This window comes from Anomaloglossus baeobatrachus, chromosome 1 (genome assembly GCF_048569485.1).
Source record: "Anomaloglossus baeobatrachus isolate aAnoBae1 chromosome 1, aAnoBae1.hap1, whole genome shotgun sequence".
Classification (NCBI taxonomy): Eukaryota; Metazoa; Chordata; class Amphibia; order Anura; family Aromobatidae; genus Anomaloglossus; species Anomaloglossus baeobatrachus.
In genome coordinates this window covers 294,054,360-294,068,941 of record NC_134353.1, presented here as the reverse complement: position 1 = coordinate 294,068,941, position 14,582 = coordinate 294,054,360, and the positions used below count along the sequence as shown (strand labels likewise).

The window sequence follows — 14,582 nt, the reverse complement described above, 5'->3', positions numbered from 1 at the left end:
CAAACCATAGGAAACAACATTTCAGCCCTCATCAAGTTATAAGGGGCTGAGCTATAGTATCAGACACAGCTATACAGACAAGAGAGAAAATTGAGTACAATGGTGAAAGGGTCAAGATGCTCCATTGTTATGCTTCTTGGCCTAGATGACTAGCCATCACATTAATGCCCTATACTAATAACAGTTCAACAATAATATTTACTTAAAAATAGATCTGTATTTATTATGTGCAAAAAAATCCTCCATAAATAAATAATTTTTAAAATGTTACAAAGATCTTAAGGTTTTGTTAAGTGAATTTTGGATGGGGTCAGCAGTGGGCTTGGTTAGGAGTCACCATCTCCCCTTCTCTAGACACTGGGTTTCTCTTTTGCTGTTCGCTTGGTACTTCCCCGTACCTAGCGTGACACCCAGCCTAAGATACTGAAAAAGTATGCAGAGTAAAAAGCGCACCAAAAACTAATTGTAATCACTAAAGAAACACATTTATATGTTTTACTAAATTTATGTATACGTGTATGTAATGTATGTAATGTCATGTGTAGGTGCTAATATACTCACCTACCGCTGCCTTCTATTGTATCCAGCACCATTCTGCTCCTCTTCTCAGTGACTCAATGTAAGCACTTCAGACTATACGGCTAACTCTGATGCTCAATAGGCTTAAGACAATTCATGATCACACAGAGCACAGTGTGACCTAGAGAGTCTGCAGAGTGGTGACTTCCCTACACTTTGGACTATCCGACTCACTGATGCTGAATAGACTTACACTGTAGAAGCCAATTCATGGTGACGCAGAGCACAGTGTGACCCAGAGAGTCTGCAGAGTGGTGACGTCACCGAACTTCGGACTATCCGGCTCACTCTGATGCTCAATAAGCTTACACTGTACACGCCAATTTATGGTCATGCAGAGCGCAGTGTAACCCAGAGAGTCTGAAGAGTGGTAATGTCACCGCACTTCAGACTATGCGGCTAAGGGTACCTTCACACTTTAGCGATGCAGCAGCGATCCGACCAGCGATCTGACCTGGTTAGGATCGCTGCTGCATTGCTACATGGTCGCTGGTGAGCTGTCAAACAGGCAGATCTCACCAGCGACCAGTGACCAGCCCCCAGCCAGCAGCGATGTGCAAGCGACGCTGCGCTTGCATGGAGCCGGCGTCTGGAAGCTGCGGACACTTGTAACTAAGGTAAACATCGGGTATGGTTACCCAATGTTTACCTTAGTTACCAGCTCACACCGCTTAACTTAGCATGTGCAGGGAGCAGGAGCCGGCACTGGCAGCGTGAGAGCTGCGGAGGCTGGTAACGAAGGTAAATATCGGGTAACCACCTTGGTTACCCGATGTTTACTTTGGTTACAGCTTACCGCAGGCTGTCAGACGCCGGCTCCTGCTCCCTTCACATTCAGGATTGTTGCTCTCTCGCTGTCACACACAGCGATGTGCGCTTATCAGCGGGAGAGCAACAATAAAAAAATTAACCAGCACTGTGTGTAACGAGCAGCGATCTCACAGCAGGGGCCAGATCGCTGCTCAGTGTCACACACAGCGAGATCGCTAATGAGATCACAAAAAACGTGACTCAGCAGCGATCTCAGTAGCGATCTCGCTGTGTGTGAAGTACCCCTAACTCTGATGCTCAATAGGCTTACACTATAGAAACCAATTCATGATCATGCAGAGCACAGTGTGACCCAGAGTGTCTGCAGAGTGGTGACTTCCCTACACTTCAGACTATCCAACTCACTGGCGCTCAATAAGCTTACTCTGTAGAAGTCAATTCATGGTGATGCAGAGAGCAGTTTGACCCAGAGAGTCTGCAGAGTAGTGACATCACCGCACTTCAGACTATCCAGATCACTCTGATGTTCATTAGGCTTACACTGTAGAAGTCAAATCATGATCATGCAGAGCACAGTGTGACCCAGAGAGTCTGCAGAGTGGTGACTTCCCTACACTTCGGACTATCCGACTCACTGGCGCTCAATAAGCTTACTCTGTAAAGGCCAATTTATGGTGACGGAGAGAGCAGTGTGACCCAGAGAGTCTGCAGAGTGGTGACATTACCAAACATCAGACTATCCAGCTCACTCTGACGCTTAATAGGCTTACACTGTAGAAGCCAATTCATGGTCACGCAGAGAGCAGTGTGACCTAGAGTGATGATGCCCCCGAGAAGAGGAGCAGATTCAAAGGTGGAGGTAGGTGAGTATATTAACACATACTCACATTACATACATATATACTCAGATTTATTTAACTGGAACCTGTCAGGTACAATATGCATCAAGAACCACAAGCAGTTCTGGTTGCATATTGCTAATCCCTGCCTAGCAGTCCCAGCTTATAGCAGCATGCATAAAATAATCTTTAGTAATAGTAATTCTAAAGATCCTTAATTATATGCTAATGAGGCCAGGGACTAGTTCCCCTGGCTAGTCGGCTCCCTTAGCATGTTAGCACGCCCCTGTGGGCTTGATAACATGCTAATGAATGCGCAGCGTCAGAGGCATGGTTGCGCTCATCTCTGCTGCCACCACGTCTGATGCTGGATTTTGACTCAGTGTGCATGATCCTCGGACTTCCAGTCATACGCACTATTAAGCCGGGTGTAAGCATCCCAGCTTCAAACTGGTCTAGTGCGCATGACCAGAAGTTCCGGGGACTTCTGATCATGTGCACTGACCCTAAGGCCCAGCATTTTGAGGGGGTGCAATGGACACAGGTACACCTGTCACTGCCGATGATGACGGTGGGCAGTGGGCATTAAATAGCCTGTTAGTACACCCCTGTGGGCGTGCAACCAGGGCTGTGGGGTTGGAGTCGTGGAGTCAGTGTCCATTTTGGTGGAGTCGGAGTTGGAGTCTGTATAAAATGGACCGACTCAACTGCTAAAATATATAATTAATTGGATACAGTAATTGAATGCAGAATGTGATGAATATTTTTTCATAAGAATTTGGGAAAGTTATGAAATGTCCTATAAATGTCTGTTCTATTCCTGATCTGAATTTCTCGGCTTTTAGTTGGGATGAATCTGTGCTGCACTTCAGCTACATGATATAAGTAGTGATGTCACCATTTTACTACAATAAATTTATCACAAACATGAGTCATGTACAGTTGAAACCAGAATTTTCCATCCTCTCTCTATAAAGTCACATCTCAAGATGTGTCTTTATAGAGAGTGGATGGAAACTTCTGGTTTTAACTATTTGAGGGAATCGGAGTAGTGCAGTCAGAGTCGGAGTCGGTATCAGGGAAATTGAGGAGTCGGAGGTTTACCTTACCGACTCCACAACTCTGGTGCTAACATGCTAAGAGGGCGGAATGAGCACAAGAACTAACGACCTTGCGACTAGTCCCTGCACTCAGTAGCATATCATAAAAGATCTTTTGAAGTACTTTTTCTAAAGATCTCTTTATCTAGGCTTCTAGACACAGGGATGGTTAGGCAGGGATTAGCAATATGCACCCAGAACTGCTTGCGGGTCTGGGTGCATATTGCACCTGACAGGTTCACTTTAAACAAGAAATCTTCATGGAAGTGATTCTTTAGCCTCAAGGAGTTTTATGTTAAGAGAAACTTTTCCATATCAGTGAATATGCAGTCATATGAAAAAGTTTGGGCACCCCTATTAATGTTAACCTTTTTTCTTTATAACAATTTGGGGTTTTGCAACAGCTATTTCAGTTTCATATATCTATTAACTGATGGACTGAGTAATATTTCTGGATTGAAATGAGGTTTATTGTACTAATAGAAAATTTGCAATCCGCATTTAAACAAAATTTGACTGGTGCAAAAGTATGGGCACCTCAACATAAAAGTGACATTAATATTTTGTAGATCCTCCTTTTCCAAAAATATCAGCCTCTAGTTGCTTCCTGCAGCTTTTAATGAGTTCCTGGATCCTGGATGAAGGTATATTTGACCATTCCTGCTTACAAAACAATTCCAGTTCAGTTAAGTTTGATGGTCGCTGAGCATGGACAGCCCGCTTCAAATCATCCCACAGATGTTCAATGATATTCAAGTCTGGGGACTGGGATGGCCATTCCAGAACATTGTAATTGTTCCTCTTCATGAATGCCTGAGTAGCTTTGGAGCGGTGTTTTGGATCATTGTCTTGCTGAAATATCCATCCCCTGCGTAACTTCAACTTCATCACTGATTCTTGCACATTATTGTCAAGAATCTACTGATACTGAGTTGAATCCATGCGATCCTCAACTTTAACAAGATTCCCGCTGCCGGCATTGGCCACACAGCCCCAAAGCATGATGGACCTCCACCAAATTTTACTGTGGGTAGCAAGTGCTTTTCTTGGAATGCCGTGTTTTTTTGCCTCCATACATAACGCCTTTTTGTATGACCAAACAACTCAATCTTTGTTTCATCAGTCCACAGGACCTTCTTCCAAAATGTAACTGGCTTGTCCAAATGTGCTGTTGCATACCTCAGGCGACTCTGTTTGTGGCGTGCTTGCAGAAACGGCTTCTTTCGCATCACTCTCCCATACAGCTTCTCCTTGTGCAACGTGCGCTGTATTGTTGACCGATGCACATTTACACCATCTGCAGCAAGATGATGCTGCAGGTCTTTGGAGGTGGTCTGTGGATTGTCCTTGACTGTTCTCACCATTCTTCTTCTCTGCCTTTCTGATATTTTTCTTGGCCTGCCACTTCTGGGCTTCACAAGAACTGTACCTGTGTTCTTCCATTTCCTTACTATGTTCCTCACAGTGGAAACTGACAGTTTAAATCTCTGAGACAATTTTTTGTATCCTTCCCCTGAACAATTATGTTGAATAATCTTTGTTTTCAGATCATTTGAGAGTTGTTTTGAGGAGCCCATGATGCCACTCTTCATAGGAGATTAAAATAGGAGAACAATTTGCAAGTGGCCACCTTAAATACCTTTTTCTCTCTTGATTGGATACACCTGCCTATGAAGTTCAAAGCTCAATGAGGTTACAAAACCAATTTAGTGCTGTAGTAAGTCAGTAAAAAGTAGTTACGTGTGTTCAAATCAAGAAATTGATAAGGGTGCCCATACTTTTGCACCGGTCAAATTTAGTTTAAATGCGGATTGCACATTTTCTGTTAGTACAATAAACCTCATTTCAATCCAGAAATATTACTCAGTCCATCAGTTATTAGATATATGAAACTGAAATAGCTGTTGCAAAACCCCAAATTGTTATAAAGAAAAAAGGTTAACATTAATAGGGTTGCCCAAACTTTTTCATATGACTGTATCAGAAAAAACATGATATTTAGATAGAAGGCAAAGAGCAAAGCGCCCAACCAGACATAGGATGTAGAAGTCAGCTGATGAGATCAGGAGATGTAATTATGTCCTCAGAAGTAAATCAGGAAGGACACTAATTCACTCGCTTTCCTGATAGAACTTTAGCTCAGAGATGTCTTGTATAGTAATGACAGTCAGTGATTTACAGCGACAATTTGTGAATTAAATAATGTGGATTTCAGCAAAATATTCTATATTTTGACCAACAGCCAGATCGCACTTAAGCAATATATCTAAGTGACATTGAAATAAAGTTTATGCCTGGAAAGTTTTAGGAACAGATGGAAATCCAGTTTCCTGACAAATAATGCTCACTGCTTTAGACGATTATGTTACAAAATGATTGATGATTGGAAGTAGCTATCTGAAGCCCCAAATGACTCCTGGCTCTAATTCTCATTGTTAGATAAAACTGTTCATCTGTTTCCGTTCTCTACAGATAGCAATTGTTACCACAAGATAGGCTCTGCAATTTGGAGGCACCATTCTTCTCTGGAAGGAGTCCAGCAATCAAGAGGAACTCTCCTCTAGACTTTAATCAAAACCAGTGGAGATGCAACAACCATTCAGGCCACTGCGCTCATTTTCTATCCAAGAATAGAAAAACTGCAAACTAAACCTATACTTTTTCTTATAAAGCCATCTTTATGGATTAACCCCTCCAGGACTTGCCCACTTTAGATCTTCACAATTGGAAGCTTTTGTTTTTCAATGTCATGATATAATTTTAATTTAACTCTAGAAGAGTTACTCAAAGTGACCATTTATGAGTGCATGAGTAAAAAGGAATAATTTTGGGAAGATACCTAGTTTTTATAAATAGTATAATAGAAATGTTGCTATGGAGATGCCAAATATCTTTACCTTAATGTAGGACTGAAAACACAAAGAGGCCCAGATGGTGTCTAAAGGCTGCTTTACACCTTACGTTATCACATACGATATCGTATGCGATCGTACCCGCCCCCATCATATGTGCGGCACGTTCAATTTGTTGACCGTGTCACACAAACGATTAATTGCCGTCAGACGTACTTACCCTTCCATACGACCTTGATGTGGGTGGCGAACATCCACTTCCTGGAGTGGGAGGGACGTTCGGCGTCACAGCGACGTCACGCGGCAGCCGGCCAATAGAAGCGGAGGGGCAGAGATGAGCGGGACGTAAACATCCCGCCCACCTCCTTCCTTCCGCATTGCCAGTGGGAGCCGCGGGACACAGGTAAGCTGCAGTTCATCGTTCCCGGGGTGTCACACACTGCAATATGTGCTGCCTCGGGAACATTGAACAACCCGACGTGCAATTTTAAGGAAATGAACGATGTGTATACGATGAACGGTTTTACGTTCAAACACAATCGCATGTAGCTGTCACACGCTACAACAACACTAACGATGCCGGATGTGCGTCACTTACGACGTGACCCCGCCGACACATTGTTAGATTTGCTGTAGCATGTAAAGCCCGCTTTACCTGGCGGCACCAGATAAGACATTCAATAATTGCATTAACCTGATTTGGTTGTGTATAGACACAACCACTAGACACGTAACCAAAGGCTGGCTGCTGCAGAACCCACATTGAAAGATGATAAAGGTTAGGAAATAGGAACGGTTAATCCGCGCTGCCAAAGGAAGTAGGATCACTGAAGATCGATCAAGTTAAAACATCTGATTTTTGTTTTCTACATGTTTCAGAGTTATTTCAACTCCTTCTTCAGGATACAATCAGTAATGTACACTACATTCCTTTCTCCGAACCTTTATCAAATATCATTACTAATCTGATGTATTCACATGAATATTTACTGCATTGTATATATTGCAAAAATGGTTTATATTTACATTATTAATTTTTTAATGCATATTTTATTTATCTTTTTACTTTTTTTGAAGGGTATTATTATTATTATTAGCATATTACCCCATGTATGATAAATACTGAGGCATTGGTTTGGGCATAAGTAACACAATGTTTTTCTTCTATGGGAATCCCAGTGATCAGGGGCAAATGGTAGAGGTGGCCCAGTCAGGAAACTAATGTGTGCTGGAGACACTTTTTGGCATTTCCAGTGCTGATTTATACATGACACTGCTGTGTTTTCTCAACATATCTTTTTATACAACCTTGGGTGAATGGGACCTCTAGGAAGCCTTTTTTTGGGATCTGTTTTAGGGGGAAGATAGAAACCCTAAGGCGGGCTTTGCACACTACGACATCGCAGGTGCGATGTCGGTGGGGTCAAATTGAAAATGACGCACTTCCGGCATCTCATGCGACATCGTAGTGTGTAAAGGCTCGATGATACGATTAACGAGCGCAAAAGCGTCGTAATCGTATCATCGGTGCAGCGTCGGCGTAATCCATGATTACGCTGACGCGACAGTCCGATGTTGTTCCTCGCTCCTGCGGCAGTACACATCGCTGTGTGTGAAGCCGCAGGAGCGAGGAACATCTCCTACCGGCGTCACTGCGGCTTCCGTAGGATATGCGGAAGGAAGGAGATGGGCGGGATGTTTACATCCCACTCATCTCCGCCCCTCCGCTCCGATTGGCCGCCTGGCGTGTGACGTCGCTATGACGCCGCACGACCCGCCCCCTTAACAAGGAGGCGGGTCGCCGGCCAGAGCGACGGTCGCAGGACAGGTGAGTCCATTTGAAGCTGCCATAGCGATAATGTTCACTACGGCAGCTATCACAAGGATATCGCTGCTGCGACGGGGGCGGGTACTATCGCGCTCGGCATCGCAGCATCGGCCTGCGATGTCGCAGCGTGCAAAGTACCCCTAAGGCCGTGGTCACACAAGCGTTGATTTTCTCATACAAGAGAATTACATTGATTATGCCAATGACACTCTGATCAAACTCCGATCAAAGTATCAGCCTAGTGTGATCCGATTCTCTCGCATATAGCACACTATCAGGAGATGATGGAGAACAAAATATCTCCATCTTCTCCATTATGTGAGTCTGCAGATGTCATCCGAGAGCAGTCCGATGATTTCCATGCACCAATGGGTATGTGCACTGCGATTTACTTTGCCATTCGCAGCACGCTGTGATTAAACCTCATGCTGATCTGGCATGAAAAAGAAAGCTGATTGGCACTGCCCCATAGAATAAAATTGGTCTAAGGCGGGCTTTGCACACTACGACATCGCAGGTGAAATGTCGGTGGGGTCAAATTGAAAATGCCGCACTTCCGGCATCGCATGCGACATCGTAGTGTGTAAAGGCTCGATGATACGATTAACAAGCGCAAAAGCGTCGTAATCGTATCATCGGTGCAGCGTCGGCGTAATCCATGATTACGCTGAAGCGACGGTCCGATGTTGTTCCTCGCTCCTGCGGCTGCACACATCGCTGTGTGTGAAGTCGCAGGAGCGAGGAACATCTCCTACCGGCGTCACTGCGGCTTCCGTAGGATATGCGGAAGGAAGGAGATGGGCGGGATGTTTACATCCCACTCATCTCCGCCCCTCCGCTCCGATTGGCCGCCTGGCGTGTGACGTCGCTATGACGCCGCAAGACCCGCCCCCTTAACAAGGAGGCGGGTCGCCGGCCAGAGCGACGGTCGCAGGACAGGTGAGTCCATGTGAAGCTGCCGTAGCGATAATGTTCGCTATGGCAGCTATCACAAGGAAATCGCTGCTGCGACAGGGGCGGGGACTATCGCGCTCGGCATCGCAGCATCGGCCTGAGATGTCGCAGCGTGCAAAGTACCCCTAAGTGCTATCCTGTAAGACATTGGATAGCCCTTGTCCGATGTACAATATACACTCATCTGAGCTAGCCCTAATGGTAAGCCACAGGCTGCACTGTTATGAATGAACATTCATGTAATATTTTTCTTCACAGGCATAATGTACTGAAATATATACATATACTATGTATCTGTATCTGTCAGTAGTTTAGAAAGTTAAAAAAGCTGACAAGTAAAAGATTTTTTTTCATAAAGTTACTAATAAAAAGATGTAGTTTAAACATTGAGGCACTAATATTTCAGAGTATTAGATTACAAACTTGAACAGCTGTACCTCTCCTTTTGGAAAATGATTTTCTGCGTTCTTTGGTTGAAAATATAGAAAAATACATTTCAGTTATATGTCATTTTAAAATAAATGTACTATCTGTGTATGTGAGTAATGTGTATATGCATACATGTATGTGTATAGGTGTGTAATGTGTATATGCATTTGTAATGTATTAATAGGTGTGTTATACCGTATAAGTATGCATCTGTACTGCATATATAATATATATATATATATATATATACACACACCGTGTACAGAATTATTAGGCAAGTTGTATTTTAGAGGATTTTTTTTATTATTGATCAACAACTATGTTCTCAATCAACCCAAAAGACTCATAAATATCAAAGCTTAATATTTTTGGAAGTTGGAGTGTTTTTTTTTTAAATTTAGCTATCTTAGGAGAATATCTGTTTGTGCAGGTAACTAAGACTGTGCAGAATTATTAGGCAACTTAATAAAAAACAAATATATTCCCATCTCACTTGTTTATTTTTACCAGGTAAACCAATATAACTGTACAAAATTAAAAAATAAACATTTCTGACATGCAAAAACAAAACCCAAAAAAATTAGTGACCAATATAGCCACCTTTCTTTATGATGACACTCAACAGCCTACCATCCATAGATTCTGTCAGTTGCTTGATCTGTTTACGATCAACATTGCATGCAGCAGCCACCACAGCCTCCCAGACACTGTTCCGAGAGGTTACTGTTTTCCCTCCCTGTAGATCTTACATTTTATGAGGGACCACAGGTTCTCTATGGGGTTCAGATCAGGTGAACAAGGGGGCCATGTCATTATTTTTTCATCTTTCAGACCTTTACTGGCCAGCCACGCTGTGGAGTAGTTGGATGCATGTGATGGAGCATTGTTCTGCGTGAAAATCATGTTTTTCATGAACGATACTGACTTCTTCCTGTACCACTGCTTGAAGAAGTTGTCTTCCAGAAACTGGCAGTAGGTCTGGGAGTTAAGCTTCACTCCATCCTGAACCAGAAAAGGTCCCACAAGTTCATCTTTGATGATACCAGCCCATACCAGTACCCCACATCCACCTTGCTGGCGTCTGAGTTGGAGTGGAGCTCTCTGCCCTTTACTGATCCCGCCTCTGGCCCATAAGGAGTCACTCTCATTTCATCAGTCCATTAAACCTTTGAAAAATCAGTCTTAAGATATTTCTTGGCCCAGTCTTGACATTTTATCTTAAGTTTCTTGTTCAAAGGTGGTCATTTTTCAGCCTTCCTTACCTTGGCCATGTCCCTGAGTATGGCACACCTTGCGGTTTTTGATACTCCAGTAACGTTGCAGCTCTGAAATATGGCCAAACTGGTGACAAATGGCAGCTTCACGCCTGATTTTCCTCATTTCATGGGCAGTTATTTTGCACGTCTTTTGCCCAACACGCTTCTTGCGACAGTGTTGACTATTTGCCATAAAACGCTTGATTGTTCGGTGATCATGCTTCAAAAGTTTGGCAATTTCAAGACTGCTGCATCCCTCTGCAAGAAATCTCACAATTTTGGACTTTACAGAGCCCGTCCAACCTCTCTTCTGACCCATTTTGCCAAAGGAAAGGAAGTTGCCTAATAAGTATGCACCCTTTATATAGGGTGTTGATGTCATTACACCACACCCCTCCTCATTACAGAGATGCACATCACCTGATTTACTTAATTGGTAGTTGGCTCTCAAGCCTATACAGCTTGGAGTAGGACAACATGTATAAAAAGTATCATGTGATCAAAATACTCATTTGCCTAATAATTCATATATATATATATATATATATATATATATATATACTATATACAGTATATCACAAAAAGTGAATACACCCTTCACATTTGTGTAATTATTTTATTATAACTTTTCTTGGGACAACACTGAAGATATGACACTTTGATACAATGTAGTGTAGTCAGTGTACAGCTTGTACAACAGTGTAAATTTGGTGTGCTCTCTATATAACTCAACCTATAGCCATTAATGTCAAAACTGCTGGCAACAAAAGTGAAGCAAGAAGACTCTGTGTGCACATAGCCATACATTAAAAAAAAAAAAGACAGCAGCAAAGCTCATAAAAAATGATTAAAGCGAGGCAAAAAAGATGATTCAGGAATAACACCTCCGGCTTTTTCCTGAAATCTCTGCTGCTTCAAAAACTCAGCAGGTACACTGGCGTCTAAAAGACGTTGTGTGCAGATATTCTTAGGATTTTGGCAACACTCTGCCACATGCAAACTAGCAAATCAGGTTTGCTGTGTACGACGCGTTTCAAGTTTCCAACTGTTTTTCATTTGTTATTCTTTAGCACAGTAGTCTTGTCCAATGTTCTTTCTGGATCTGCGTCTTTCACAAATCTGTCACTTAGGATTTACTTAGGAGTTCCCTTAATGTAACTCGCTTTCCTTGTTCTTTTTTCTGGCTCCAAAAAGCTTGCATCGCCGTAAAGTGCACTTATGTGTACACCCTGCTGTGCGATACAACACTTCCTAGCTGCACATTTGACAAGCTCAGAGTTGTACTTTTATGTAATTCCCATGTGCATAGTGTAGAAAGAGAAAAGTCATGTTAAATCTTTGTAAGTTTTTTGCTCACTCTGCCTTGCCAGTTATTCATTTTTCCCTATCTCACAATAATTCATTGGAGAATAGATAATAAAAACTTCATGAATAGAAATGAATTAAGTAGGAAAATGAATCCGGAAAACATCATCCTTTACAAAATATCTGGCATTCTCCATTATATATGGACATATTAAGACACACGTATAAGAACAATATTTATACAGTATTATCTTGGGCGCCATAAACATTTATTATAACTTATAATAACCACATGCCGGACTATTACATACGTATTCTTGAGTGAAGTCAATGAGGTTTTGTAGGTCAATATCGTCTCTGTAGGCTTTAATATTGCTGTTGATAAATATATATAGCTGGTCCTTAATCCAGTCTTTAAAGACAAATGCCAGGACTCCGGCTGTGAGCTCCAAGAAAAATATAATTCCCAAGAAAACAGAGAACTGTAAAGAAAATAGACACGGTTATAGCTATCTTTATGGATTACATAGGTTCTCGCATAACGAATCACATAACTTGATGCTATCACTTCATGTGATAAATTTATGTTTTGAGGCATTCAAAAACTCTGAGGTCTTCTCTTCAATCAAAAATGATTCAGGAAATGTTATTTCTTGGGGAAATTTTTGGAAGATTTGGGTTTTTTTCCCCTCAAATTGTTCCCTGAAACAGTGTTGAAGAGTTTTTAAGGTATGTTCCCAAGGTGGTGTTTTTTCAGGCATTTTTGGAGCAAATTCAATACCTACCTAAAGAAATTGCTAAAAAAAAGCCTTAAAATAATATCAATTAACATTTATGTAAAAATGACTTGTTGTTCATATGTTCAGGGTTTTGAGTGTCTTTTAAGATTCTACAAATGCCAAGAGGTAGAAGTGAACTGCCCATTCTTCAGGTGTTTTCTTCTATAAAGACGCTCTATGCTTACAACATAAGTCAATTGGAAGGCTCAAAAGACACAAGGGCAAATTTAAGAGTAATTTTCAGTGTTTTTGCTTCAAAAACTGCTACTGGTTTCATCATTGTTGAGTGAAGTTTAAAAAATGTCTGAAAAATGAAAGAAGCCCAAAAACACTATAAAAAAATGCTGATTATCACAAACATCGAAAAATGCATTGCTGCATATAGCAAAAATCACAGTCTCGTTTAAAGTCCAGCCACAGACAGACTTTCACAGGAGAGCTGTAATGACAAGCATGGACGCTCTTTAACAGACCGCCCGCTGTCACTGAAGTCTATCGGCGATCCGCGATCACATCACGGGTGCATCAATGGACACTTAAAATGGTATGCCCCCATGCCAGCGCATATTTTTCAGATATGCTTATTTGGACTACAATGGATTAGTTGGACTACGATGATTTCTTTGTACTATGGCGTCTCTGCATGTTTTTTTTTTTAAATAAAATGTTAAACAAGGGAAAGTTTTGGGGAGTGTATAGAAGTAAATTATTTTTTAGTGTGTGTGTGTGTGTGTGTGTGTCTTTTTTTGATTACTTGGTGAGTAATGGGGGTGTCTGATAGACACCTCTCCATTACTAATAGCAGGGCTTGATGCCAGCTGACACTACAGAGCTAACATCAATCACATAAACCTCTGTCCAGGTTCTAGGGTAATTGGGAAGAGCAGAGGTAAAGCGCCAGAATTGGTGCAGGAGGGCAGCTATGGGCTGGTAATTTTAGGCTGGGAAGAGCAAAATAATCATGCACCTTTCTAGCCTGATTGTCACAATGTCACTTCAGGATAGTGAGGCATAGAGAGCTCCTGTATTGCCCTCATGCTAGAGGACCCTGGGCTATCCCTAACTCCTGGATTACCTCTGATGGTGGAGATGCCAGAGCCCCGTGCCTTACTATTCTCCTCTCCAGAACTAAACTGCTCTTCCACCCAGGAAAGGTAGGGGCAGGAGTGTGATGGCAACACAGATAAAGATAGACAGGGAAAAACCAAAACTCAGACACACTGCAAACTCATAGGAACAAACAGTAAAAAAACAAAGGAGAAAAGCAAGAGGAGTAAGGCAGCAATAAAAAGACAACAAGGGTTAACACCCCAACAATGAAGTACTGCAACTACCAATAAGTCTGGATCACAACACATCAGCAGACTAGTATAGAAAAGCTATAGCTGGCATTAATGGAATAGTCTAGTCAGCATATACAGTATAGGAGGGGAACGAATGATAAAGGCTCCCAAGCAGCATGTAATCAAAGGAGACTAACAAACAGCCCAGCAGAGATTAACTATTGCAAGCTTGTCTATAAACCACTAGTATGCGGGTATACATCCAAGTCTACCTGTGCTGATCACAGACATCAGAGAAGTTAGCAGGCAAAGAGCCAGAATATGTAGTCTCCACAAATCCTGATGCTGCCATGACAGTCGCGATGTTTATAAAAACCTCCTTGTGATACTGATAATACCAGCCCCCACCTCTCTGCTTTACCTTTGCTCTTTATCAAAAATGGGGGTGTGAAAATTGGAGTTTTTAATGACTTTGCTTGTGAATGTGTCTCCAGTACTTGTGAAAATGGATACCACACGTACCGGAGACACTGATGTGTGAAGGGGCCTTAAAGGAATACCCATACTAAGAACATTTATCTCAAAAATACAGGGTAATAAATGTATG

The 14,582-nt window shown here is 42.1% G+C and overlaps 1 protein-coding gene across 2 annotated transcripts in view; it reads right to left on the bottom strand.

Moving 5' to 3' along the window:
- TSPAN5 (tetraspanin 5) overlaps positions 1–14,582 on the bottom strand; it is a 275,119-nt gene that overhangs the window by 30,289 nt on the left and 230,248 nt on the right. For both annotated transcript variants that reach the window (XM_075350919.1, XM_075350927.1), the window contains one exon: positions 12,225–12,395. In XM_075350919.1, the coding sequence (XP_075207034.1) occupies positions 12,225–12,395 (171 nt within the window). The remainder of the gene's footprint in view (positions 1–12,224; positions 12,396–14,582) is intronic.